The 24,675-nt window shown below is 49.6% G+C and overlaps 1 protein-coding gene and 1 non-coding gene across 6 annotated transcripts in view; one reads left to right on the top strand and one right to left on the bottom strand.

Annotated features, from left to right (window-relative positions):
- MED15 (mediator complex subunit 15) overlaps nt 1–24,675 on the top strand; it is a 59,694-nt gene that overhangs the window by 12,014 nt on the left and 23,005 nt on the right. For 4 of the 5 annotated variants that reach the window (XM_033097789.1, XM_033097787.1, XM_033097790.1 and 1 more), the window contains exons 2-4: nt 9,570–9,657; nt 22,231–22,282; nt 24,005–24,034. In XM_033097789.1, the coding sequence (XP_032953680.1) occupies nt 9,570–9,657; nt 22,231–22,282; nt 24,005–24,034 (170 nt within the window). Of the gene's footprint in view, nt 1–9,569; nt 9,658–21,878; nt 22,019–22,230; nt 22,283–24,004; nt 24,035–24,675 lie in introns of those variants that run through there. The other variant, XM_033097791.1, reaches the window with a different exon arrangement.
- Nucleotides 10,998–11,071, bottom strand: TRNAI-GAU (transfer RNA isoleucine (anticodon GAU)). Its single transcript has one exon. It is a non-coding gene; the product is annotated as a tRNA-Ile (tRNA).

Below are 24,675 nucleotides of genomic sequence, written 5' to 3'. Positions count from 1 at the left end.
GTAGGTAGATGGTTAACTTCTGAAATACTTATTTTTATCTTGTTAAAGAACACTTTCATGTTTCTTTAAAAAGTCGGAGAACCAGAATGCAGAAGTCTGCTAACAGAGAAGTTGCAGTCTGGGATATAGTTTGGCAAATGCCCTCAGCTACCTGTGAGGTCCAGAAGGCTCCGTCCCCGTCAAGCCCAGGTATTTGCTTTGGTTACTGCTGGTGGCTGCACGATCTGTGTCTCATCATTTCCTGCCTCCAGATGAAACCACTTGAGGTACTGGGTGCAAGAAACCGCTGCCTGCTGCAGAATGGGACACCGGGGTCGGGGAAGAAGGGGGGTGCGCTGGAGGCTGCCTCGTAGCTCTGTGGGGACCTGGGGAAGGTCGGCCCCCTAGCCTGGACAGTCAGGCCTGCATAGGGGCTTTGCCGGCCGTGGGGGTGGTGGGGAGTCTGCTTTGCTCAGTGGCGCTCTGACTATACGCAGACTGAGCAGCCCCCTGGGAGGACTGGGGAATGTGTGGTAGGCTTTGCAGGGCTTTGCAGGACGTCCTGGGGGTCAAAACTGTCGATGAAGCGATGAAGCAGAAGCTTCCTGTCTCCATGTTGATGGTCAGGAAGGTTTAGAAGGTGAGGGCGACCTTTCTTAGTAACAGCTGGCGCTCATTGAGTATTTCTCTATGGCAGAGTCTGTAGCACACTCTTTAGGTGCATTTTGTTATTTAACTTTGCATTATTAGTTTTTAATCCAAGTGCTGTATGCACATAAAGTATAAAAGCCAAGGAATGATGAAAGATTTGTGAGAAGTTGTGGTGGTTGCCTACTCCCCGCTCTGTGACTGCTCTTCCTTCTGGCACAGGCCCTGGTAGTGTGCCTGTGCTGCTCTCGGCAGTCTTTCCGGTGATGAGTGCTGTGCATTGTCTGTGGGCTTTCTGTGTGGCTCCCATTGCACTGCCCTGTCTCGGCTTCTCCCTTGTGCCGTCGGGGTTTTACCGTCCGGGGAGATGGGTAATTATGCTTATGTTTTGTGCCTACACAGATGACATTCACAGCTGAGCACAGTGGCATACTATCTGTTTATTTCCCCCTCGAAAAAAATTGCTTTCTTAAAAATGTGTCTAGGGGCTTGGGTGGGGGAGAAAAAAAATGTATCGAGTTTTCTGTGTACCTGTGACTAATTCTTCCCACATCTTCCAGTCTCCTCTGGGTACAAACACCCCCATGCTCAGTGCTGCCAGGCTGTCTGTCAATTCCAGCTCTTGCCCCGGACCTCCCCTCTGGAGCTCTCGAGGGCGGCGGCCAGGCGTGGTGGGGACAGCCCTCGGCATGCTCATCCCGTGTTTGGTCTCGTTTCCGGTATCCTGTATCTTGTTCTTTTTGATTCTGTCCCTTGTTCTACTAGCTTCTGGAGAAAGGGCTCATGGAGTTCAATTTCTGGAGGTGGTGTCAATTTGGATGCATATAGACTTCTGGGTTGCAAGTACTACCTTAAGGATTGAGAAGCATGTTCTGCTGTTTTCTTGTTTCCACGTCTGCTATTGTGATGGCCTCCCACTTCTCCTTTCAGCAAACCGCGTGGCTCCTTGCCTCGATCCAAGAACTCACGTCCTCTACTTCAGGGAAGGGTCCTTCGAATCACCTCGTGGGAATCTAATTCCCTCCACTCCCTATGCTCACTCTGCCCAGTATTTATTGTATTTCTTTTTCTTTTTTTGTTTTTTCTTTTTATTTTTGTTCTACCCAGTGTTTGAATGTTGGCTCTTTGGGTCCTCTTCTAATTTCCTGTATCTTTTATCTAATTATCTGTTATCCATCTCTTTGTCTTTTAGCTCTACTCTCTGGGAGACTTCCTCAATTTTATCTCTTGACTTTTCACTGTAATATGCTTTTATTTATAACACTTTTTTTTTTTTTTTTTGGTAAACTGACTTTTTCCGTTTTATAGCCTCCTGTTCTTGTTCACTAGATGCAGTGTCTTATCTCTATGGATAATAAAGATAGTTTCATGAGATTTTCTTCTTCCCGCTGACTGGACCTTGAGTGATAGCTCCAAATGACGTTTCTTATGGGGTCTTGTTAGGGTGTCTGGGCACCCTTGGTTGGCTGCTCCCTCCAAGACAGGAGCGCTGAGGAGCGCTGTGAAGGCGAGTGAACGCTCTGTGCACTGGCTTGTCCGCTGGGAGGTCCACTGGGGGCGCACGTGGCCTTGGGTTCCCTGAATCTTCCCTCTGGAGCATGGTCTTCCAAACGCTGGACTGCAGGGTAAAGGCCGGGGTGTCGGCGTGATGGCCATGTGCTGGGGAGGCCGCGGGCGGGCGGGTGGTGGGTCTCAGCAGTTACGTTGGATCTAGTCTCTCTGAGGGCCACGCGGTCCACTTCTTTCATTACTCTCCCTTGGGCCCTCTCAACTGGGTGGGTTCACTCTCTAGTCCAGTGACTCTCCATTTTATGCTTTTCCGGAGAATTCCTCCCTCGTGGTCTCCTGGTGTAGGGGTGGTTACCCAGCTGTGTGGCGTGGGTGAGGTGACATGAGGTGGCTTTTATCCAGGAATCCTCCCACTCACCCTCAGCCCTGAGCACCTGGCGTGCCCTGTCCTGAGCCTTGCAAAGGTCCAGCTGTCACCGGGTTGGCTCTGAGCCCCATTTCGTGGTTGGCTGGCTGTGTCTATCACTTCTTGGCCATCAGCTTTCCAGCCTCTAAAAATGCTGTTGTTGGGACCACCACTCCTGTTCTTCCCATCGTTGTGAGTTTGTTTTAGAGAAAAATAAAATCTTTTTTTTTCCTTGTGGTTTTAGTTGTGTTTTGGGTTGAAACAACATTATTTGTGCAGGTTCAGCCCTTAGTCCAACCTGGAGGTTGTATCTTATTTAATTTTATTTTTAAAATGAAATCGTTGCGGGAGTGTATTTATTTGGATTGTGACGTAAGCTAGCTTAATTAAAGTCAAGCGCCTCGCGCCTCATGTGGCTTTGTTCTTTCTCTTTTCAGAGGAGCAGAACATTACGTTTGGAACTGTATGTTTTCCATTCTTGTGGATCCCTTATCATCCTCCTCTCCAAATGAATTCCTGATTTTTAAAAAATTTGGCACCCAAGAGAGTGTAATATTTGGGGCAAACAAACCAAAATTGCAGTGAAGAATAGGTCCTTGCTGAATTGAAAATATGAAACCCATAGATGTGATGAGAACCAGTCAAGGTTGTGTTACCCTTTCAGTGTCAGTGTGGTGGTTTGCTCTCCTTCTCGTCTGTCTTCACTTCCTGGCCCTTCTCTTGGAGGTGGGCTCACAGAATTCCTTAGTGCTAGAGGCGGGCAGAAGCTTCCAGACTGTCCTCATCCACATGCAATGTGTGGTTCCAGCTGGCATTTAGGGAGGGTGCTGGTCTGAGCTGTGACTTGCCAAACATAGAGCACCCCTGGGCTGCACCACAAGTGCTGGGAGCTTGTCCCTGAACACGCAGGGCCATTGCACAGGCCTGAGGTGAGAGTGGGGAGGGCACTGCCCTGAGCAGCCCTATGGGGAAGCAGGGCTTCCAGAGCCTCAGCCTTCAAACGTCAGGCTGGGCCTGAGCTGCCGAGGGCTCGCATTATCAGGGCACCTTTTCCTGTCTCCCTGGTAAATGGCTGGTAACAGTGTGGTAGAAATCTTTTTTAATCTGGCAAAATCTTTTTGCCTGTATGGTGTCCACTTTTGGCGATGCGCTTAGGAAAAACACATCTCACTGTTGTGTAATTATTCTCCTGTTGTCATCTACTACTTTGATGATCGGAGTTTTCATACAGGGTAAAGGGTCACACACACGAGCTGTGAGCTCCTGTCCCGTGTGCAGGTGGCAGTTCACCAGGGGGCTTCTCTTGCGGGGTGCGGAGCTGGCAGAAACGCTTCCCCATAAGAGGTCAGTGGGTTGGTGAGTTTTGTGGTTCTCAAATCAGGAGTAGTTTCCTCTGGGCAGAACGAAAGTCTGTCACACAGACAGACGGGCCGAAGGCGTCCTGTGCACTTGAGGTCAGCTGGGTGACTGTCACCCAGGGAGGAAAGAATCTTCCTGCTTTGGACACCATCAGGAGACCAGAGGTGCTTGGTCCCCTGGGAATTCAAGCACTTATTCGACAATGGGAAAGGAAGTTTGATGGGAGACAAGGGCAGTGTTGCAGAGGGTGGTCTCAGGAGAGGTGAGAGGGCCCTTGGGTGTGAACCAGGGCCCTTGGGAATGGAGTGTGGACGGGAATCAGGCAGCTGAGGGCTGGGAGGCCGCTTAATGCTTTTCCTCCTCAGCGGACCTGTATAAAGGCCCTTCCTGAGAAGTGTGCAGCCCACAGGCGCTGTGGAGCTTGGCACCCGGGGGGGCACACTTCCAGGTGCTTCCAAGTTCCAGTGGGAGCCTGAGGGAGCTGTGCGTGCTGACTGCTGTCATCTGCTAGGAAGGGGGCGGCACCAGCGTCATTGGTGTTGGAGGTATTTGGAGGTGCAGTCATACGTGCAGTGAGGCGGACTGTTCTCTGATTTCTTTAACACACGTTAGTGCTGCTTGTGGCCAAGTGGCTGACGGCGTTAACTCCTGTAATCCTCAGCACGGCCCTGGGAAGTGGGCACTGTCAGCCATCCTCCCTCTGCAGATGAGGACGTGTAGGCGCTGCAAGGTGGTGCCTTATCCAGGGCCATCGGCTGGGCACAGGACTGGCAAGGGGCAGGCCAAGGCATTAGCGCACTTTGAGCTGACATCCACGCGTACCTTCACGAGGACACACAGTGGGCTTTATCCTGCACTGATTCAGATGACACGGCCTAGGGCCGGACTCCGGTTGATAAATGGAGTTTCCCACTTTGGGAACAGGGCGGAGGCAAGGAAGAGCAGGCTGGGCCTGTCCTCACGCTCCGCGCCCTCTGTGCGCCGCCCTGCATCCCAGCACAGCCCTTGCAGAGCGCTCCTTTATGAAGAGGACTCGCTCGCTCCTGAGACCCGGAGCTGGCGAGTGGCCAGGTCGGAACTGGAGCCCCGGTCTGTGTGATTCCGGAGCCCAGGCCCTTCCTCCTCTGTCTACTTCCTGACAGGTCCAGCTGCCCAGCGCTTCCGCCCGCCCCGGCACATGCCTTTTTCCGGCCGCCCTGGCCACTGCAGCCTGGACGTGCTTGTTCAAGGCTTGCTTTCCTCCGTGCCTGCCACAGTGATTCTCAGGTTCTGCACGTCATGTTCCAAAATACACGGCACTACCACTCCTTGTGTTACAAGTAGCCAGTGTTTTGTCAGATGCTTATTACTGCCTGCTGCGTACAGAGGTGGATGTCATAGTCTGCTCTCAACGTGCTCATAGGACAGTGGGGCCGGCAAACAGGAAAGCAGCAATTCCCACAGGAGGTGCCACGGGTGTGGTAAAGGGATCACAGGATTTCTGTGAAGCCCAGAGGGGGGTGCCGAGTGGGAGCAAGGTTGGCGGGCCCAGCAAATAGGGTGTGGTTGGCAGCGTGTAGGCAACAGGGCCCTGGGAGAGTGAGCAGGTGGGCAAGGGAGCAGACGCCTCAGCGGACGGGCTGCCTGCCGTGAGGCTAGCCCCACACTCACCGCCACCAGCCATGTGGCTTAGGGAGCTGACAGGAGGCAGGGTGGGAATGGGACCTGGAGACAGAGAGATCGTCACAGGTGCAGTGGGAGATAGGGTGAGGATTTGAACTTAGAGAATGGAGGTCAGAATGGGGACTGAAGAGCGCGTTCCCAGGTTTCTGGTCTGGGCAATGGGTGGGCACGAAGCTAAGGTTGCAGGGTGTTTTCTTGGTGTGCACTGCCTTCTGTGTAGGTGGGACCTGGACAGTAAGGGCCTCCTCCAGTTGCTGGTTGGGGAGCTCACGGGGCCTCCCTCAGGAGGCTCTGGTCTAAACCAGATGCCATGGAACCCTGACTAGGCGGACAGGTGTAGCTCTGGTGACCAGGAGGAAGCTAGACCAAGGGAGTTGTGGAGCCCAGGTCACAGCAAGAGGCCATCGGCTCTGAGCAGCCGGTCCTCCGCCCATCCCCTCAGAGGTCTCATCACGCCCGGGCAGCGGCCACCAGACAGAGCCCTTCCGGTACGGTGCTAACGCCTCCCTGGCAACCTTGAGTTTGGTGGTGGCTGGCTTGGTATTGGCACTGGCGGGATGGCCATTTAGGGTCTGTCTTTGTGAGCTGACACCACTTTCCTCCCTGACCTTCCCCGGCTGGGCGGCCCAGACCTCAGGGCTCGCTGTGTGGGGGTGGCGCTGACCTGGCTGTACCGGTTCTCCTCAGCTGTGTCTCTGAGACTCACCTCATGTTTGGGGTTGCCTCCTTGTAGGGTAGTTGGCCTTTGTTTAGGAACAGTTGCTAGAAGGGGTTTGTTTTCTGGAGGCAGAGCTGAGGAGTTGTCATTCAGGTTCAGCTGTTCTGCAGGCATTCTGGGGACCACAGCAAAGCGCAACTCGGGGAGGTCAGAGGGGGCTTTGGCGAGCAGCCTGGCCTGCCCCTTGCGGGGCTGCTCTCCGTGTGGGACTGGGTCCCTACAACCAGCTCATGCAGCGGGTATGTTAGGTCCTGAGTGCAAAGGAGGGACACACAACCTAGCACGGGTATAAAATGCAGTGAAACATGCAGTTAGAAACCAACAAGGACGGGTGCCTCTGACAAAATGCTGAGATGGCTGAAAAAGAAAGGACAAGCCCTCTCCTTGGGGGAGAAGGTAGCATAGTAACAGAGCAGAGCTGTCTGGTTTCTTTTTTGCCTCATCTTCTGTTTTACAGAGCATGATGTGCAGAGTAGAAACAGGAGCAAAAACATTAAAAAAAATGGTTTGCAGGGGCGGCCTGATGGCTCAGCTGGTTAGAGCGCAAGCCCTGAACAACAGGGTTGCTGGTTTGATTCCCCCATGGGCCTGTGAGCTGTGCCCTCCACAACTAGACTGAAGACAACGAGCTGCTGTTGAGCTTCCAGAGGGGTGGCCGGATGGCTCAGGTGGTTAGGGTGCGAGCTCCCAACAACAAGGTTGCCGGTTTGATTTCCCACATGGGATGGTGGGCTGTGCCCCCTGCAACTAAAGATTGAAAATGGCAACTGGACTTGGAGCTGAGCTGCGCCCTGCACAACTAGATTGAAGGACAATGACCTGGAGCTGATGGGCCCTGGAGAAACACACTGTTCCCCAGTATTCCCCGATTTAAAAAAAAAAAAATTTGTTTGCAGAACTGAAAACAGTGCCCAGGGCACCTGTTTATTCTTCAGCCAACAAATCTGCAGAGCCTGTTAGGGCAGCTCTGTGTGCGGCCGTGGAGGGGACAAGTGCGTGACATGGGCACGGTGCTGCCTCGCAGGGCTGGCCAGGAGTGGCCTTCTCCTGGCTCCGTACCTGCACAGCCCCTTTCGTGGCTCACAGGCAGAACTGGCCGTTTGTCCGCGTTCTGTTTCCTGTTGTTAAGGTGTGTGTTCCAGCTTGTCAGCACAGGCCTTTCTCTGGCCTCCCATGTTGTCGGTGCTCCTCTGGCTGAGTGACAGCTGGTGCCCATGCCAAATGTGTCATCTGTGATGTTGGCCTGGCCAGGAGGGGGTAGGGCTCCTCCAGCAGATGCCCTGGCATCTGGTACCTTCGGGCTTGCTGAGCCCCCCCCGCCCCCGCCCCGCCCCAGAGCTATTACAGTAAGTCCGTCTCTGTGGATGTGCCAGGTGCCTTTGCTGCGGTCAGGATGCAGTGTCTGTGTGGGGCCTGTGCGTCTGCTGACCCCATCAAAGGTGGCCAGCCAGCAGCTCGGGAGGACGGCTTTGAGCCAGCCAGGAGCCTGGCTAAGCCTGCGGGGATCCCTGTTCTTGGGCACAGAGCCTGTCTGTGTCATCAGGTCTCCTCCACAGAGCACTCAGCACCCTCCTCTGCCTCTCTGTGCTTCACACCTCGGCTCCTGGCTCTGCCTTCTACCCATGGCCTCCCCACTCCCCGTCCAGCCAGCCTCCAGGCTGTCCTGATGGCCCGCACATGCCCTCTTGTGTGCCCACTGCTCTGCTCTGAGCAGAGCACAGGGTCGTCCTGTGGCAAGGTGTGCCTCACGCTGCTGTCGGAAGGTGGGAAGGGGAACAGGTTCTGTCCTGGGGGGCACATGTGAGGAGCCCTCTGAAAATCTGTCTGCTCAGTCACTTCTCTCATCAGAAATGCTCAGGGACTTAGAGCCTACCAGGTGGCCTCTCTCAATCTCCACGCGTGGAGTGCCTGCCCTTGCCGGCCTCGACACGTCAGTGCTGTGACCTCCTGGCCGGTCAGCCTCTTCTCCCCGTGAGTCAGATCTCGAGTTGTCCTCCTGCATCGTTTCTCTCGCCTCTCTTATGACCCTGGCCACATATCCTCTTGCGTGTGCATCTGCCCCACCCCGGGTACTTTCCCAGCAGGAACCTGTTGCTGCCTCCTCACCACGGTGCAGGCTTGAGGAAGCAGACGGGGGGCAGTTACCCCAAAACTCACACATGTTAAATGAGTTATCTGGCAGTGTGGTGGGTCTGTGTCATCTTCCTTTTCTGTATACATTAATGCAGACTTGTCTATCTCTTAGCATTTAGCCTCCTTTCTGGGATTTCTTTAAGGGTCACAAACCTGATCCTGCAGCCCCATGTGCACACTGTTTTAGCACCCCTGGGGCGTTTTGTTTGATTGCAGTAGTCACAAGGCTTTCTAGCACCAGCTGGACTGGGCTTGTTTAATTCACTCGGGTGAGGCAGCAGAGCCCTGACATGCTGTCCATTTGCTCATCAGCAGGCCCAGCCCCGGGGAGACGGGCAGGGAGGCCTGTCCTCCAGGGAAGGCCGGCTGTGAGCAGACGGGGCAGGCTCTGAGCCTGACATGCCCCCTCTTTTCTGACACATGCACACATGTTCTTACCTTGTGTGGCGGGGGGCATGCGTGCTACCATTCAGAAGGAGTCGTGCGTTGCTCATGTGCACACTCTACTCCACAGAGCAGCAGCGTGAGGAAATGTGCGGTCGGATTCCATCTTGACTGTGCATGTGTTGGCAAATGTGTTTTTAAGATGTTTTCCACTTGCGTGTGGTCTGTCTCCTCCTGCCCCCAGCTACAAGTTATGGAAGTCGGGGCTTATCTCCTGGGCCCCACCTGGAAAACCTGCACATCCCACATAGGGGCTTTTGCCTTCGGAGGGCCTGAGAGATGACTTCTCATGGCCCCTTTGTTTTACAGAGGAGGAGGCCAGAGCTGAAGTCCCACTGCTCTTAATGCCAGAGTTGGGTGGGGACCCAGGCCACTGAGAGGGCAGGAAATAGAGTCTGGCTGGCCGCTCAGCCTTCTCAGAGGGATCCCCTAGGGCTTGGCCCTCCTGCCCCCTCATGCTGGGGGTGGCTGCTTTGTGCTTCTCCAGCTTTCCTATTCATTCTTAGGGCCCTGCCCTCTTACTCCCTTATTCAGCTGCCTTTCATTGCTCTGCTGAGCACCCCTCCCTGTTTCCTCTCCTGGACCTCAGCCAGGCTGGTGTGCCAGAGGACAGGCCCCTTCCATCCAGGGGCAGCTGCTGTCGGGGTCTAGGAACCCTGTGGGAGCGGACTCGTAGGTATGTGTCAACATCCTTCTCCTTTTGTCTTGCAGTGAGGATGCCATGAGAAAAGCTGGTGTGGCCCACAGTAAATCGAGCAAGGATATGGAGAGCCATGTGTTCCTGAAGGCCAAGACCCGGGTAAGGCCTGGTGGGCGGAGTACCGGCAGAGCGGCTCAGGAAGGGGAGGGATTGATGCAGACCCTGTAAGCCCTTCTGCCTGGCAGGTGGGGACCTGTGGCTGCTCGCTGATTGATCGCAGGCACTGTCAGCTTTGCCTGAAGCACTCTGGGTCTTCCTTGTGTGTCCACTGTACCAGCACAGGGAGGGTCCTGGGTGGGCCGCCAGGATGCAGGCCGAGCCTGGCCCCGGGCCTCACTGCCAGTGCCCTCCATTCGTGGTTAGCTACCGTGAATCCTGCAGGGCCTGCACTCAGGCCCCAATTGCTCCTTCAGGAGAGACAAGTGCTCTGAGTAAGAAATGGCTCTGACCTCAGCCCCAGTCCTCCCAGCGGGTCCTCACCTAATCCCCACAAGGCCCTGACACGAGGGCCCAGAAGAGTTTCTGTCGCCTTTTTGTTAAGTGATGAAGGTGGTGCTAGTGGCGGTTGAGGCCTTGATCAAGGAAGCAGGCGTAGGACTCTGACAGCTGGAGGCGTTTGGGAGGATTTCTGCTGTGTGAGCTCTTGTCCTGGGCTGCGAACTGTGGGCTTCATGGGACCACCTCCTTCTACCTGTGTGCTCTCCTGGGGCGGAGCTGTTTTCATACCGTGTTTCCCCGGAAATAAGATTGAGCCAGACCATCAGCTCTGATGCATCTTTTGGAGCAAAAATTAATATAAGACCTGATATTATATTATATTATTACATTGTTATATTACCTGGTCTTATATTACAGTAAAATAAGACCGGGTCTTATATGAATTTTTGCTCCAAAAGATGCATTAGAGCTGATGGTCCGGTCTTATTTTCAGGGAAACACCGTAGAAATAAAGCAGAATAGACGCAAAGAAGCCTGGCTGCTTGTCTGAGGTTTTTCGGCTCAGGCAGGTGGGACTGGCGCCCGGGGCTTTTGTTCTGCCCCATACCTGCGCTGGCCCTCATGCAGACCCTGACTTCTGACCCTCTGCTGTATTGGGGGGGCTCTGAGCATTTGTGCCTGAGTGCAGTGCTGGAGCCCTGGGACATGCTTGTGTGTCACGAATTAAAAGCACATGTTATTTATGGCACTTGATTGGATACTGTTTGGAATAAACTGGTAAGACATGTAGAGATCAATTGGGAAAATTAGAACATGGTCTGAATGTTTGGATGAGGTGAACGTTTTGTGAAATGAAAAGATAGAGATCACTGGCTGGAGAAAGCAGGTTCTAGAACAGAAACTGTCTATACAGTCTTGTCTTAGAGGTCAGAGCACACAAGTGTGGCTCTTTTTTGGTTTTTGTTTTGTTTTGTTTTTTTCATGAAGGGCGCAGCTCATAGTGGCCCATGCAGGGATCGAACCAGCAACCTTGGTGTTATCAGCACCACGCTCTAACCAACTGAGCTAACCGGCCGCCTCCACATGAGAGTGTTTTTATGAGCATATGTAAGTGCAAGGAAGAGCTCTGAGAGCATACATACTGAGGAGGGCAGGGAGGGCCTGCCCAGGTGTGATCAAACAGTACGGTGAATGTTTAAATTAAAAATAATTTATTACTGTAAAAGACACATTGCCATTAATCCCTCTCAAAATACTCCCCCTCATTTTGAACACAACCCATCGTTCTTGCCACTTTCTGAAGCAGTTCTGGAAGTCCTCCTTCGTGAGTGTCTTTAGTTGCACTGTTGTGGCTGCCTCAATGCCCCGAATCACTTCAAATGTTTACTTTCATGGTCATTTTGACTTTGGGGAAGAGCCAGAAGTCGCACGGTGCCAGATCCAGTGAATAAGGTGGATGAGGACACATCGTAATGTTTTTATTTGTCAGAAATTGCTGTATACCAGAAGCGATGTGTGACACGGAGCCTTTCTATTGCGATAAAAAAATACAGTAAGTGGGGCCTCAGTACCATCCAATGGAAAGGCAGGGATCTCCAATATGAGAAGTGGCACATCAAACCTTAATAACAGCGTGTGATAAGTTTCAACTTATTCCGTGCAATCAGGTGGCTGTGAGCTCCAGTTGAAAGAAGGTGTGTTTTAAAGTGTGCTATAAATCATCCTCCACCATGACAATGTTCTGTGTCACACATCATTTCTGGTACAGGGTAATTTCTGTCAAATAAAACATTACGGTGTGTCCTCATCCACCTTGTTCACCAGATCTGGCACCATGTAACTTCTGGCTCTTCCCCAAAGTCAAAATGATTCAGGACATTGAGGCAGCCACAGCAGTGCAACTAAAGACACTCACGAAAGAGGACTTCCAGAACTGCTTCAGAAAGTGGCGAGAATGATGGGATAAGTGTGTTTGAAGTGAGGGGGAATATTTTGAGGGGGATTAATGGCAATGTGTCTTTTACTGTAATAAATTTTTTTTATTTAAACATTCACCATAGTTTTTGATCACACCTTGTATATGATAAACATTTTCTTTTAAAACAATCTTTACTGAGATATATTTCTCATACTATACAATTTACCCATTGAAAGTGTACAATTTAGTGGTCTTTAGGATATTCAGAGTCGTTCAACCATCATCACAATCTAAATTTTATAACGTTTTCTGAAAGAAACTCCATATCCATTTGCTGTCACCATTTTCCTTCTACCCTCAGTCCCGGGCAACCACTTACCTGCTTCCTATTACTATAGAGTTGCCTTTTCTGAACTTTTCATATCAATACAGTCATACATTTATGCAAGTATATGTTTTTGCAACTGGTTTATTTCACTTAGCATTCTGTTTCCAAGGTTCATCCATGAACCATGTTGTGGCATGTACTTTATTCCTTTTTATTGGTGAATAATATTCCACTGTATGGATATACCACATTTTATTTATCCAGTCATCATTTGATGGGCATTTAAATTATTTCCACCTTTTGGCTATTATGAATAACGCTGCTATAAACATTTGTATACAAGCTTTCCTGTGGACATACAATTTCTTTTCTCCTGGCTATATACCCAGGAGTGGAATTGCTGGATTATACGGTAACTGTTGAACCTTTGAGAAGCTGCCAGACTGTTTTCCAAAGCAGCTGCACCGTTTTACATTCCCACCAACAGTATATGTGGTTCCAGTTTCTCTACTCCTGATCAACACTTGTTATTGTCTTTTTTATTATAGCTATCATAACAAGTGTAAAGTAGTATCTCGTTGTGGTTTTGATTTGCATTTCCTTGGTGACTAATGATATTGAATATCTTTTCATGTGCTATTGGTCATTTGTATATTTTTCTTGGAGAAATGTTTATTCAGATCTTTTGCCCATTTTAAAATTGGGTTGTTGGTCTTTTTATTTAGACTGTTAAAAGTCTATGTATTTTGGATATGTCTCGTAGATATAATTTGCAAATATTTGGGGGATGGGATTATTTGTTGTTTTTGTTAGTTTGCATTTTCTTATAATTAAAAGAGCTTTGATGAGGGCTTATTGAACTATGTTAGCTTTTGAAATGCAGAATTTGTTGGTTCAGTATTGTTTGTTATCTCTTGTTTCATAAGGAACTATCCCAGAACTTAGTGGCCTAAAGCAATGAGTTATTTCTCTTGATTCTGTGACTGACTCACAGAATTGGGGCAATTGGAATTGCCTGTTTGACATTCTGCGGGTCTCATTTGTGACCTTTCATGCAGCTGCATCCAGCTGGCAGCTGTGCTGGGCTGGAGGGTTCATCACGGTTCACTTTCATGTCTGCACATGGTTTTCCCGAAATGACCTCCACGTGGTGTCTCCTGCAGCATAGCAGCATGGCAGCTGGTTTCCAAGGAGGAGGGAGTGGGTGCTGCCCATCCTCAGGGGTCCTAGAACGTCACGTGCATACAGCAGGTGCTAAGGCAGTGCAGACTCAGGGCAGTGGGAATCACCTCCAGCTTTTGAGGTGAGCAGCAGCCCGTGTGTCCAGGATGCCGGTGATGGTTGATGGCTGTCTCGGAGACTGGCAACCACAGAGTCTCCCGGCAGCTGGGGAATAAGCCTTTCATCGCAGAGGGGGCATTTGACAGGCAAAAGCGCCCTCACACAGCCGACCTTCACAGTGTTAGTCCCATTTCCTTTGTTTAACCTGGGTCTCAATCCCGAACTCCAAGACAAGGCCTTGACTGTTTGGAAGAGAGGAATTTATAAGAGGTGTTGGAAATTTCCTGTCTTTTTTACAGGGCAAGACATACTGCTTAGGCCTGTTGGCTGGTGCCCAGCTTTTTACTACCATTCAAGCTCCTCCTGGAGCCACACGCCAGTCAGAGCTCCCCTTCCTCACAGGTGGGACTTCGGAGGCCTCTCCAGGTCACATGTCACTCCGCATGCTTGTTACCTGCACCTCCCACCTGAGACCCCATTAGAGTGACTGAAAGAATTTAAAAGGTGGGACCCTGGAGCAGGGAAAAGGATGGGGAAGAGTGATTTCTCTGTTTCCTGGGCTTCTGGAAGGCCTGGGAGGCAGAGGAGGCCATAGAGAAGGGGCCGACCTTCCCCTGGAATCCTGGCAAGCTGGTGGGTCCACAGGTGGTTAGCCTGAAAGAAAACGGGGTTGCTAATGGGCACCCCAGGCTGCCTCGTGTACATCCCAGAGCAGGAAAACCTTGTGTGCTCTTGTCTCAAAGAATTCACCAAATTACCTGGCATGAATTCATGTTTCCAGCGTGAATGCTAGCACCCCAAGTTAAAGCCCTTCCCATCTGTCATTGGCCAGCTCCCGGTCCAGCAGCCAGACCCCCATTTGTTCCCTCTAAAGTGGTGTCTCCTTGCAGTGCCCTGGTCTGTGGGCTTCTCCTGTGTGAGTTCGTTTGACCCCATATCAGCCGTAGGAAGTAGATAGAGTACCAGTCTCCCCAGTTTGCGGATAGGGAGTCTCAGGCACACAGACGCTAAGTAACTTGCGCAGGAGGTCACACAGTCAGGCGGAAGTGGAGCCAGGATGGGAGCCCAGCTGGTCTTACTGCCTCCCATCAATCAAAGCAGACACACCCGAATAGCCTCTTGCGTTTTTAACACCTTAATGCGTACCGGTGGGACTACTCTGCCTAAAGGAGGCTGACAGAAGCAAAGATAACTGGGCCTGGGGGTAGTGATGAATAGCATATGTGCTGCCCAAGCGAGCACAAGTAGTGATTAATCGTGATCACAGCTCCAGACCCTTGACCCTGCCTTCTGAAGGTTTGGGAAGATTCGGAAACCCCTGGTTGAGAACATAGTCGGGGGTCCCGGGACCTCTTGTTTCAGTCCCTGTAGTGGTAGTGAGTAATGCTTACTACAGTGGGGGGCATTTCTGCACATTTGTTTATAGCTTAGTTCTTTTTAAATTAAGTGTATATGTTAAACATAATCAACTCTTTCACATAGTGTTATGTAAAAGTAGTACATGTCTCTGGTTTACAGTGTAGAAATGACTAGTGCAGAACCAAATCCCCACTGGGGGGCCAAGGTGAAACTCGGGGACCAGGGAGGCTGAGAGCATCAGAAATGGGAAGCCACCTTTGAACTAATCAGAGAGGAGGGCCCGAACTGAACAACCAACCGGCTGGAATAAGTGTGGAAGAGCACAGCCTAGGAAACTGGTCAGGTCCAGCTGCATTCCCAGCAAGGGAGGGGATGGCTGTGTGCAGCTGGTAAAGGGAGACACTTTCCTCTGTCAGCCGTGAAGGGACCTCACAAGCCCCGGGTCCGGCTTGTGCCTGAATCTGAATACATCTGCTTCCCTCTTTAATCAAGGACGGTGATTGGACTGCCCAAGAGTTCAGGCATTAGAAGCACAGTCATCGAGCTGAGAAAAGCTTGATTGTGTGCATTAAAAAATATGAACACATGAAAAGCCTAGCATTTTTTTAACTGCTGAGATCTGCTAGAAAGGCCTGGGCGCAACTGGTTCATGATGAAGCTTCAGTAGACGGTGCTCCTTCGCTCCATTCTGTCCAAATGCGTGACAGCCTAGACTCCTCCTGCACCATCCTTAGTAAACGTACTTTTTCAGCTTAGTTGTGAATTCAGATTGTTTGGTTTTCAGTAGCTATATTTTCAACAGCATGAATTGAGGCCCTGAGAGAAGTGCTTTACAAACACTGACTATTCCTTGCAACATTTTCTCCAGTTTACCGGTGAGCTGAGGTGTACTGCAAGTCAGGGATAGCATGGCGAGTTTTTTTCCTCTTACTTTCTTTTTTCTTTCTATCTTTTTTTTTTTTTAAATTTCAGCTGGGTAAAGGACCCACTGGCATTTTTGCTTTATTCATTGTATGCGTAAAATATTTTATAATTTATAGCAATAAAATGTTAAAATATGTGAATCACAGTGCAGTACTTATCAAAGCTCCCATGTTGCTGAGAATATTGGCTCTGGATCACCTGCTCTGGGATTTGATATATTTTTCAATGTATGAGGAAAACTTTCAAACAGACTGTAGAAAGTGACAGACTTATCCTGAGGAAATTCAAGGGACCTAGAATAGCCAAAATAGTCTTGGGAAAGAATAAAATTGGAAAGCCCACACTTCCAAATTTTAAAATGTACTCCAAAGCTACAGTAATGAAGATCATGTAATACTAGCACGAGGATACATGTGCAGCTCAATGGCGAAGAACTGAGAGTCTAAAAATAAACCCTCATTTACAAGAAAACATAGATTAATTTGACTTCATCACAATTAAAAACTGTTGTGCATCAAAGGACACCCTCAAGAGAGTGAAAAGGTCACCCATGGACTGAGAGAAAATATTTGTAAGTCCTGTATCTGAAAAAGGACTGGTATCCAGAGTATATAAAAAAACTGCTACAACTCAATAATAATAACAACAATAATTTTAAAATTTGCAAAGGACTTGACTAGACCTTGCTCCAAAGGAGATACACAAGTGGTCAAGAAGTAAAGGAAAAGCTGCTCAGCATCACACCTGTCATTAGGGAAATGCAATTCAAAACCACAGTGAGGGGCGGCCGGGTAGCTCAGTTGGTTAGAGCGCGGTGCTCTTAACACCAAGGTCGCCGGTTCGATCCCCACATGGGCCACTGTGAGCTGCCCGCTCCACAACTAGATTGAAACAGCTACTTGACTTGGAGCTCATGGGTCCTGGAAAAACACACTTGAAAAAAAACCCAACACATTACGGTGTGTCCTCATCCACCTTATTCACTGGATCTGGCACCGTGCAACTTCTGGCTCTTCCCCCAAGTCAAAATGATTCAGGACATCGAGGCAGCCAAGACAGCACAACTAAAGACACTCATGGAAGAGGACTTCCAGAACTGCCTCAGGAAGTGGCAAGAACAATGGGATAAGTGTGTTTGAAGTGAGGAGGATTAATGGCAATGTGTCTTTTACTGTAATAAATTTATTTTAAATTAAACATTCACCGTATTGTTTGATCACACCTCATACATAAAGCATCTAAAATTTGTGTTAAGACTGTTTATGTTATCAATAATGCTTTTGTCCAGCAGTGAGCTGTAAGTAGTTAAGTTTTGGAGGTGTCAAAAATTATATGTAGATTTTCCTCAGCGCCCCTAAGCCCTGTGTTGTTTAAGGGTTAACTGTACTGAGACATGTTACAACATGGATGAACCTTGAAAACATTATGCTAAGTACAATAAAACAGTCACAAGGGACCACATGTTATATAATTGCATTTGTATAAAATGCCTAGAATAGGCAAATATATAGAGACAGGAGCTACTGTAACAAATTACCGTAATCTGGTCTGTGGCTTTGGCCTCTGGGCCCAAGGTTCTGCCCTTGTGGTCATCTTTCCTTTTCTTGAAGAGTAGCACGTGTTTTTGGCTGAGTAGTTTTATCAGCTTGTTTCCTGCCTGTAGAATTTTGGGAGTCTGATACTACCCCTTGATTTCATGCAGTTTCATTCATTTCAGTCCAAGCTGGCAGTGTTTCTGCTGGTATGACACTCAGAAACCTTGTGGGTCTCTTGTGTATGTGACAGGATTCATGTCATTAGACAAGAGGTTTCTCCTCAGATCTTTCCTGGATAATTTCATCCTTATATCTGGCTTCCATGAGACGATTGAGGGGATTTATGAATTACGTGGCTAATCTCTTTGGCACTAGCAAAATTTGTCTGGCCACACTCGCGGACTTCTCTCCACAGGACATCTCCTAACAATCTCCTAATTTTAACGTTTTTTGCAGTCTGAGTGGCCTGGGAATTTCACAAATCATCAAGTCCCAGGGCTTTTTGCTTAATAGTTCTTCCCTCCGTTTATCTCTTCCCTCTCACATTTTGCTATAAGCAGCAAGAAGTAACCAGGCCAGCCTTCAACATTTTGCTTGGAAGTCTACTCAGCCAAATACCCAGTTTTATCGCTTGTGACTTCTGCCTTCCACACAATGTAGGACACAATTCAGCAAAAGTTTCTGCCACTACATGAAACTCTTTGTTCCATTTTGCAGTAACATCTTCCTCATTCCCTCTGAGCCCTCACCAGAAAAACCTTTAATGTTGATCTTTCTACCAGCATTCTGTTTTTGATGATATGTGTATTCTTTAAGATAATAGCTTTCTCTACCAGTTCCTCACTTCCTTCTTGAGTCCTAAGTGGCAGAATTTTTAACATCCATGTTTCTGTGAGCTGCATTCCCTATTGTCTGACTCGCTTCTGCCTCTCCTTTATTTCTTGTGAACTGAGTGTTAGATTGAAAGGGTAGAGGGTGCAGTGATCTCAGTTTTCCCACAAGGCCACAGTTGGTCAGGAGTTCAGAAAGTGAGGGCCTGACTTCTCATAATAAAGTTCTTCCATTTATCATCTAACGGTACCATCATTTAACTGGGTATTGCAAAATGGTAATTGTTCTTAATTCTGGCTTTTCTTTCACATTTATAGATGGAACTTTTCTGCAAAGAAGCGTTTTCTTTCATCAACTAGGACTACCTGGTTGCTTGAAACACAGCCTGTTCAGGACTACCAGGAATACTTTTCTGTCCATTCTTTCTTTCCAGGGCAAAGAGTTACTGCCCTTGAGACCCCCAGGGGGACCAGTGGATCTTCAGGATGGGGGTGAGGGTGGGTTCTCTTCCTGTGAGTAACATTATGAGCTTGGGGCACTGCATCTGGTGTGTTTCAGTCCATTGCAGTGGTTCATTTTGATGCTTAGCTGATCCCATCCTCCCCCAGTGGCAGCCCCGAAGGACCCTCCTGTCCCTCTTGGGGCCCCTGTCATGCATGACCCCTTTCGTCTTTCATCTCTCGTCTTTTATAGCTTACTTGCATCTCGGCCTGGAATCGGCCATTCCTTTGTGGGGCCCTCATTCCTTTTAGAGGGTGGAATGGTATTCAGAACTGCTCATGGCTTCTGCGCCTGTTTGTGTACAGAGTTATGTTTTTGAAAAACAACAACCTCAAAAACCGCATAATTTCACTCATGTTTTTAATGCAAATTTGACCTTACAGGGTTTTATTTTCATTTTAAACATGTATATTTTCTCTTACTATGAGTATCTTGGCTTCTCATATCATTAGCATAATTACTTGCTTTACTCTAAAGTACTTTCAGAATAAACAGACTAATATTACCACTAATATTAGTAACAAATAATAACTAAATATGCAATGAAGTTTAAGAATTTTTTGCAGCTCTGTTTGTCCTTAAAAAGTATCTCTTCCACTCAGGACATGCAGTTTTTTGTTTTGTTTGCTTTTTGTTTTTTAAAATGATCACAGAAAAGAATTCTTTTCCCTATATGCTCATGTGTTTCCTTATCCAGCTTATATGTTTTGGTTTATTTTGAATTTTTAGGAATTGTACTTATTTCTTTCAATTTGGTTTTATCTCGAGTTGGTAAAAGACTTAACACACTTTTCCAATGTGAAAGCCATGTTGACAAGGTGGGAAGTCTCTCATTTCCAGCCAGTTCCTGATACGTCTGGGGGTAACTGTTGACCTTCAATTTTGGTTTATCCTTCTGGCATTTCTTTTTGCCGATATAAGCAAATATATGTATTCAGATTCCCCAGGTCTTACAACAAAGGTAGTGTGTGGGGTATAGTGTGTGGTGTGTAGTATTTTATGTGGAGCATATGTGTGTCCCTTCTGCTGCTCACTCCACATCTGTGTGGGGGAGACGTTTTTCACCCTTATTGTTGGAGCCTTGTATGAGACTTGAATAGGTCAAGCAAATGTTTAAACTATATGAAGTTTTTTTCCTAACATTTCTGTCTTCTTGTCTGCAAACCAAGCATGTTAGTAGTACCTGCTAATTGAGTGGTTGGAAGAATTAAATGCATTAGTATATGTAAAATGTTTAGGGCTGTGCTGGCACCACGTCAGTGCCCGAGTCTGGTAATACCCAGCCCCAAGGGCCGCCTGAACACTTACTTACATTTTCGATGTTGAGCAGAGGAGGTGGTGAGGACTGATTGAAGGCCAGGGAAGCTATATGCTCTTCTGCGCCTTTCCTGGAGCACTCCTGGAGAGGCGAGGTGCCTTGGAGCAGAAGGGGGTACCCTAACATATCTGTCTGGGCGGGGACCCGGAATTCTCACACCTGGGGAGGCTATCAGGGTGCCAGTGTTCTGCAGATGGATATTTAGGAGCCGGGAGAATAAGACAGCCGGCCTGGGGACTATCAGAGGTGCAGTTCGGATCCCAGGGTCTCCTCTGGAAAGGAGCGCTTGCCGCTGACCTGCAGCCCTCAACCCCTGATGGTTCCTGCGTGAACTGCCCTTTGCAAGGATTTTGAAGATGCATTAACCCACAAGAAAGGCCCTTGGCAGCGATGTGGCTGCTTCCTGTGCCCATTTCTCCTGTCAGATGGTCACGCTCAGGCCTCCTCACACTGGTCTGGTCCTGAGAGCTTCCACTCCACCAATGGGGCAGCCTCAGCCAGGAGCAGACCATGCTAGCCGCCCCACTCTGGGCCAGGGGATGGTGCTGGGACTGCAGTGAGGTGGCATCTGCGCCCCTGGCTCTGAGTTCTGGTCCTGGTTCTATGGGAAGGGCTTTGGGGACATGCTCCTGAGCCCCATTTACTGTGTGTGAGTAAAAGTATCTGGTTGCTTTTTAAACCTGTTTCCTCTTGTTTTACCTTTCATGGAAGTGGAGAAAACTCAAATTTTTTTAAGGTATCGCCCACCTAAAAGATGGCCCAGGGCATTCACAAGGCATCAGACGTTGTTGACCTGGCAGCTTCCAGCCCCCGTCCCCTCGTACTTGGCCCCCTCGTTTCCTGAGCTTCCCCACCACTGCCTCTCTTGCTTCCCTCTCATCACACTGCTGTCCTTCAAGGAGCAGCCTCGGCAGGTGGTCCACACACACGAGCCCCAGCTCCGGGGGGCCCCTTCACTCCCAGCACATTACATTGTCTTTCCTACCAGAAATCGGTGGGCGCCGTGGGAAATTGGGACCTCCTAAGTGTCCAGCAGAGCCTCACGGTCCCTCTTTCTGTACCTGCCCCCTGTGATGTGCTTATCATTCCAGCTTTGCCTTCCCCCCTCATTGTTTCCCCTGCTCATGCCCCTGGCTGGAAAAACAGTGGTGGGGTGACATTTAGAGATAGATGAGGGATAGTAAAGATTCAGAAAATAGGCTTATAGTTTTACATTCATCTGAGACTACTTTCCTTTTATTTCCCTTTCCTGAGGTGTTCACATGACAGGTTCACTGTGTCCCTGGCCTCACAGGCATGTTGTCCTGGGGCAGGACCACCACAGGTGCTGCGGCTGGGGCCTGGGTGTTGTCTGGTCAGTCTGCTGTCAAGTGGACTCGCTGTCAGTGCCTTAGGAGGAGGGTCATGTGAGCAGGGCAGAGAGCGAAGGCTTTGCCCTTTCGGGGTTTCCTTGCCGAAAGGGTGGGCATTTTGAGGAGGGGGAGGATTGTAGAGTTTCTGTAAAATAAGATTTTAACTCAGATATCCCTTTGTTGGCCACAGGACAAACTCATAGTGATGATTTCCCTGGAATACCAGGAGTGAGTGTCCTTGGTTGCAAAGAGGACAATTGGTGGAAGGCAGGCCCCGCTGGGCAGCTCCACAAACACAGCAGCTGGGACAAAGAGGGCCCTCGGCAGTGGCCTTCACCTGCCACCCTTGAGTGGCACTGCGTCCTCTCACTTCCCTTAGTAAATTCTGATGAACACAGATCTCTGAAAGCACAGCCAGGGGCGCACATCCAGATTTGCATGCAAGTGTGACGTCAGCAGTGAAAAAGCAACAAGCTGGGTAGTAAAAGCGAAAGTACTTTGATACAAATAGTGCAAAGACAAATGCGGCCCGCCCATGACTATTTCTGATATGGCTTGTGACCTCGGCCCCTCTGGACCTACTGTCCCTTCGGAAAAGAGGGGTGCCTGAGCTGGCTCTTGGCCCTCTCTCGGAGGAGTTTACAGCAGGGTGGAAGGAGCCACCGTTTGAAGGCTGTTGGTACCCTTCTTGTTTGTCTGTTTCTCTGTGCCTTTTGTTGGCCGGCGGTAGCTGAGCACTGACAGCTTTTCTCTGAGAGTCGGATTCCAGAGGAGGCTGAATCGGGCAGTGGCCTTAGCGTGGTGGCCTGGGAGGGCGAGGGGTGGGAAAGGGGAATCACATGCTTGACTTCATGTGGAATTAAACTGCTTCCTGTGTTTGCTTTTAGGACGAATACCTCTCGCTGGTCGCCAGGCTCATTATCCACTTTCGAGACATTCGTAAGTAACACTTTGCATTTCTGGGTGGTTGTGATAGCTGAGGGAGGCCGGCCTGTCCTGTGGTGGCGACCTTCTCGGCCACAGTCCTTGAGTCAGAATGTGTGTGAAAGCTCCTGTTTTCTTGCGCTTCCTCATTACCTTGCATTTGAGTCCATAGTTCCCATCTTTCCAGAGCCTCGGCCTCAAAAATGCTGATTTTGGCACAATGGAAATGTTCGCCTCGACGTAGTTTCAACCGGACTCTGTTTTTGCTGGTCCGTTTAATCTTTTTTTAAACGGACTGTTGCTTTTATCTGTAGGCAGTTCTTAAATAAGCAGTTTACCCTGGAACAGAAACTTCCTTCCCCAATAGTTGATTTTATTGACCCATGGAGGCCTGACCTAAATGTGTGTTTCTGTCGGGCTGGAAGCTTCTGAGGCCAATTTCTAAATCCTGCCTCTCGCTCCCTGCTGTGTCACCCAGCCCCTGCCACATTCCGAAACGGCTCCTCGGATTCCCAGGGTCCTTTCTGGTCCTGTCAGCCAAGCCCAGCAGCAGCCGTGGCTCTTCAGAAGTGACTGGCATTGCATCCCAGGGTCAGGGTTCTGGTGGTCTCTCGTGTTATGTAGAAACATGGAGACACTGAGTGTTCCTGGATGACTCCAGTTGCTAAAGGAAACTGGGACTGCCCGGCACTCTGGTTTCAGCCACCTGGCGCCTCCTGCCTGCCTGCAGTTGTGTGACACCGGGAGATGGGCTTCTTTTGATGTGGCCTGTCCTTGGAGTGGGCACTTGGCAAGTCCAGTTGCTGCTCCCCTGTGGTTGTAGAGGCAGCTACAGCCTCCGTGTCAGTAATGCCGGGCTAAGGGAGAACCCCAGAGCCTTCCTGTGGACAGTTTCTTTCCACACTTTTTACCAGAATGGCCAGGAGATTTCATTTTCTTCTCCATGTTTGGGAAGGTCCTATGGAGTATAGAACAGGAGGAGATGGGACTAGGAGCCGGGGAATGAGCAGCCTGGAAGGACTGCCCTGGTTTGTCCTGACAAGGGGCTTGGTTGGTGGGGCTGGGCTGGCCTGTTGGCGAGGTGGCCCTGGCATGTTGGCATACACAGCACTGTGGGCTACAGTGTCTGCAGCCATCTCACCGGCTCCTCAGGAGACGATGGAACTGGTGCAGCAGTTTCCCACCTGGTGCTGGGCCAGCTAGATCTGGCTTCAAGCCAGTCTTGGCCAGCCTCAGTTTCCTCAACTAGAAAATGGAGACGCTGCCTCATCAGAGGAGGCTGAAAATGGCAGTGTCATGGAATTTTCAGCACCATTCTGGGCCCATTGTGGGTCCCTATAACTTTCTTGTCTGTTGCTCAGGGCCCAGGCTGGGACTCTGGACCTGGGAAGGAAGGAGAGCTAGAGTAGGCCCAGAGTGAGTGAGTCTCAGTCTGGGGGCAGTGCTCTGAGGCCCCATGTTGACCATGGGGCCGGTTCTGTACCCTCTTCCCCCAGGTCCCCTTGCGCATCAGCGCTGCCAGGTATGGGGTGGGGGGAGAGAGAAAGACATGGGTGCATACGTACACTCACCACGCACTCACTCTTCGAGGTATGTTTTGGCGAGTTTCTAGGCAGGGTCAGCTCAGTTTTTAGCAAATGATCTCTGGGGCAAATGCCTGTAAAACTGACTTACTGTGGAAATATGTGGTTATATAAAACTTTGTTTACGTTTCTTTTTTTTTTTTTTTAAATATAGATAACAAGAAATCTCAAGCTTCCGTTAGTGGTAAGAATTTTTCCTTTTTGAACTCAAATTTTTCCCAATCTTGGCTCTGGGGCGGCAGGAATGAGTTTGTGGATCCTGCGTGTGCTTGGGGTTAAGCTGTTACCAGAGGAGAAAGTTCACAGAAAGAGGACCTTGGGCGGCCGTGAGAACTGCAGCTGTGCCCACCTCCCCATCCTTCCTCTTCCTGGCAGACTGTGCTGTCAGATGGTACTGCCCCGTCATATTTCACTTAGATACTGGTTTTGCCCAGCAAACAGATGATGAAAGCTCACGTAATTGTTGAGATGTTATCTAAAATTTTTAGCTCTTTCGGAGAGAACTATTATGGTATATTCACTACAATAATGTGTTGTAGTAGTTTTCAGAGAATAACTGTGAATTCACTTTCTTAAGTTGTGTGCTTATGCAGCAGGAGGGGCAGGGGCCGCCAGCTCCTCTGAAGGGCCAATTTGTCCCTCAACGTGAGGACCCTGACACAGGCCAGACTAGAAGTGTGGCACATGCCCCCTGCCCAGTAAGGCTCACGGGCCTGAAGCAGTAACAAACACACCTGGTGTTCTGCCCCCTGGGCTGTCACAGGCAGTTGGGCTGGGGTTTGAGAGGCTTCCAGGATCCTGGCTTCTCACCCTTTGGGGATTTGA

This window comes from Rhinolophus ferrumequinum, chromosome 25 (genome assembly GCF_004115265.2).
Source record: "Rhinolophus ferrumequinum isolate MPI-CBG mRhiFer1 chromosome 25, mRhiFer1_v1.p, whole genome shotgun sequence".
NCBI lineage: Eukaryota > Metazoa > Chordata > Mammalia > Chiroptera > Rhinolophidae > Rhinolophus > Rhinolophus ferrumequinum.
Note: the sequence above shows the minus strand (reverse complement) of the source record. Positions and strands in the feature narration are given on the sequence as shown.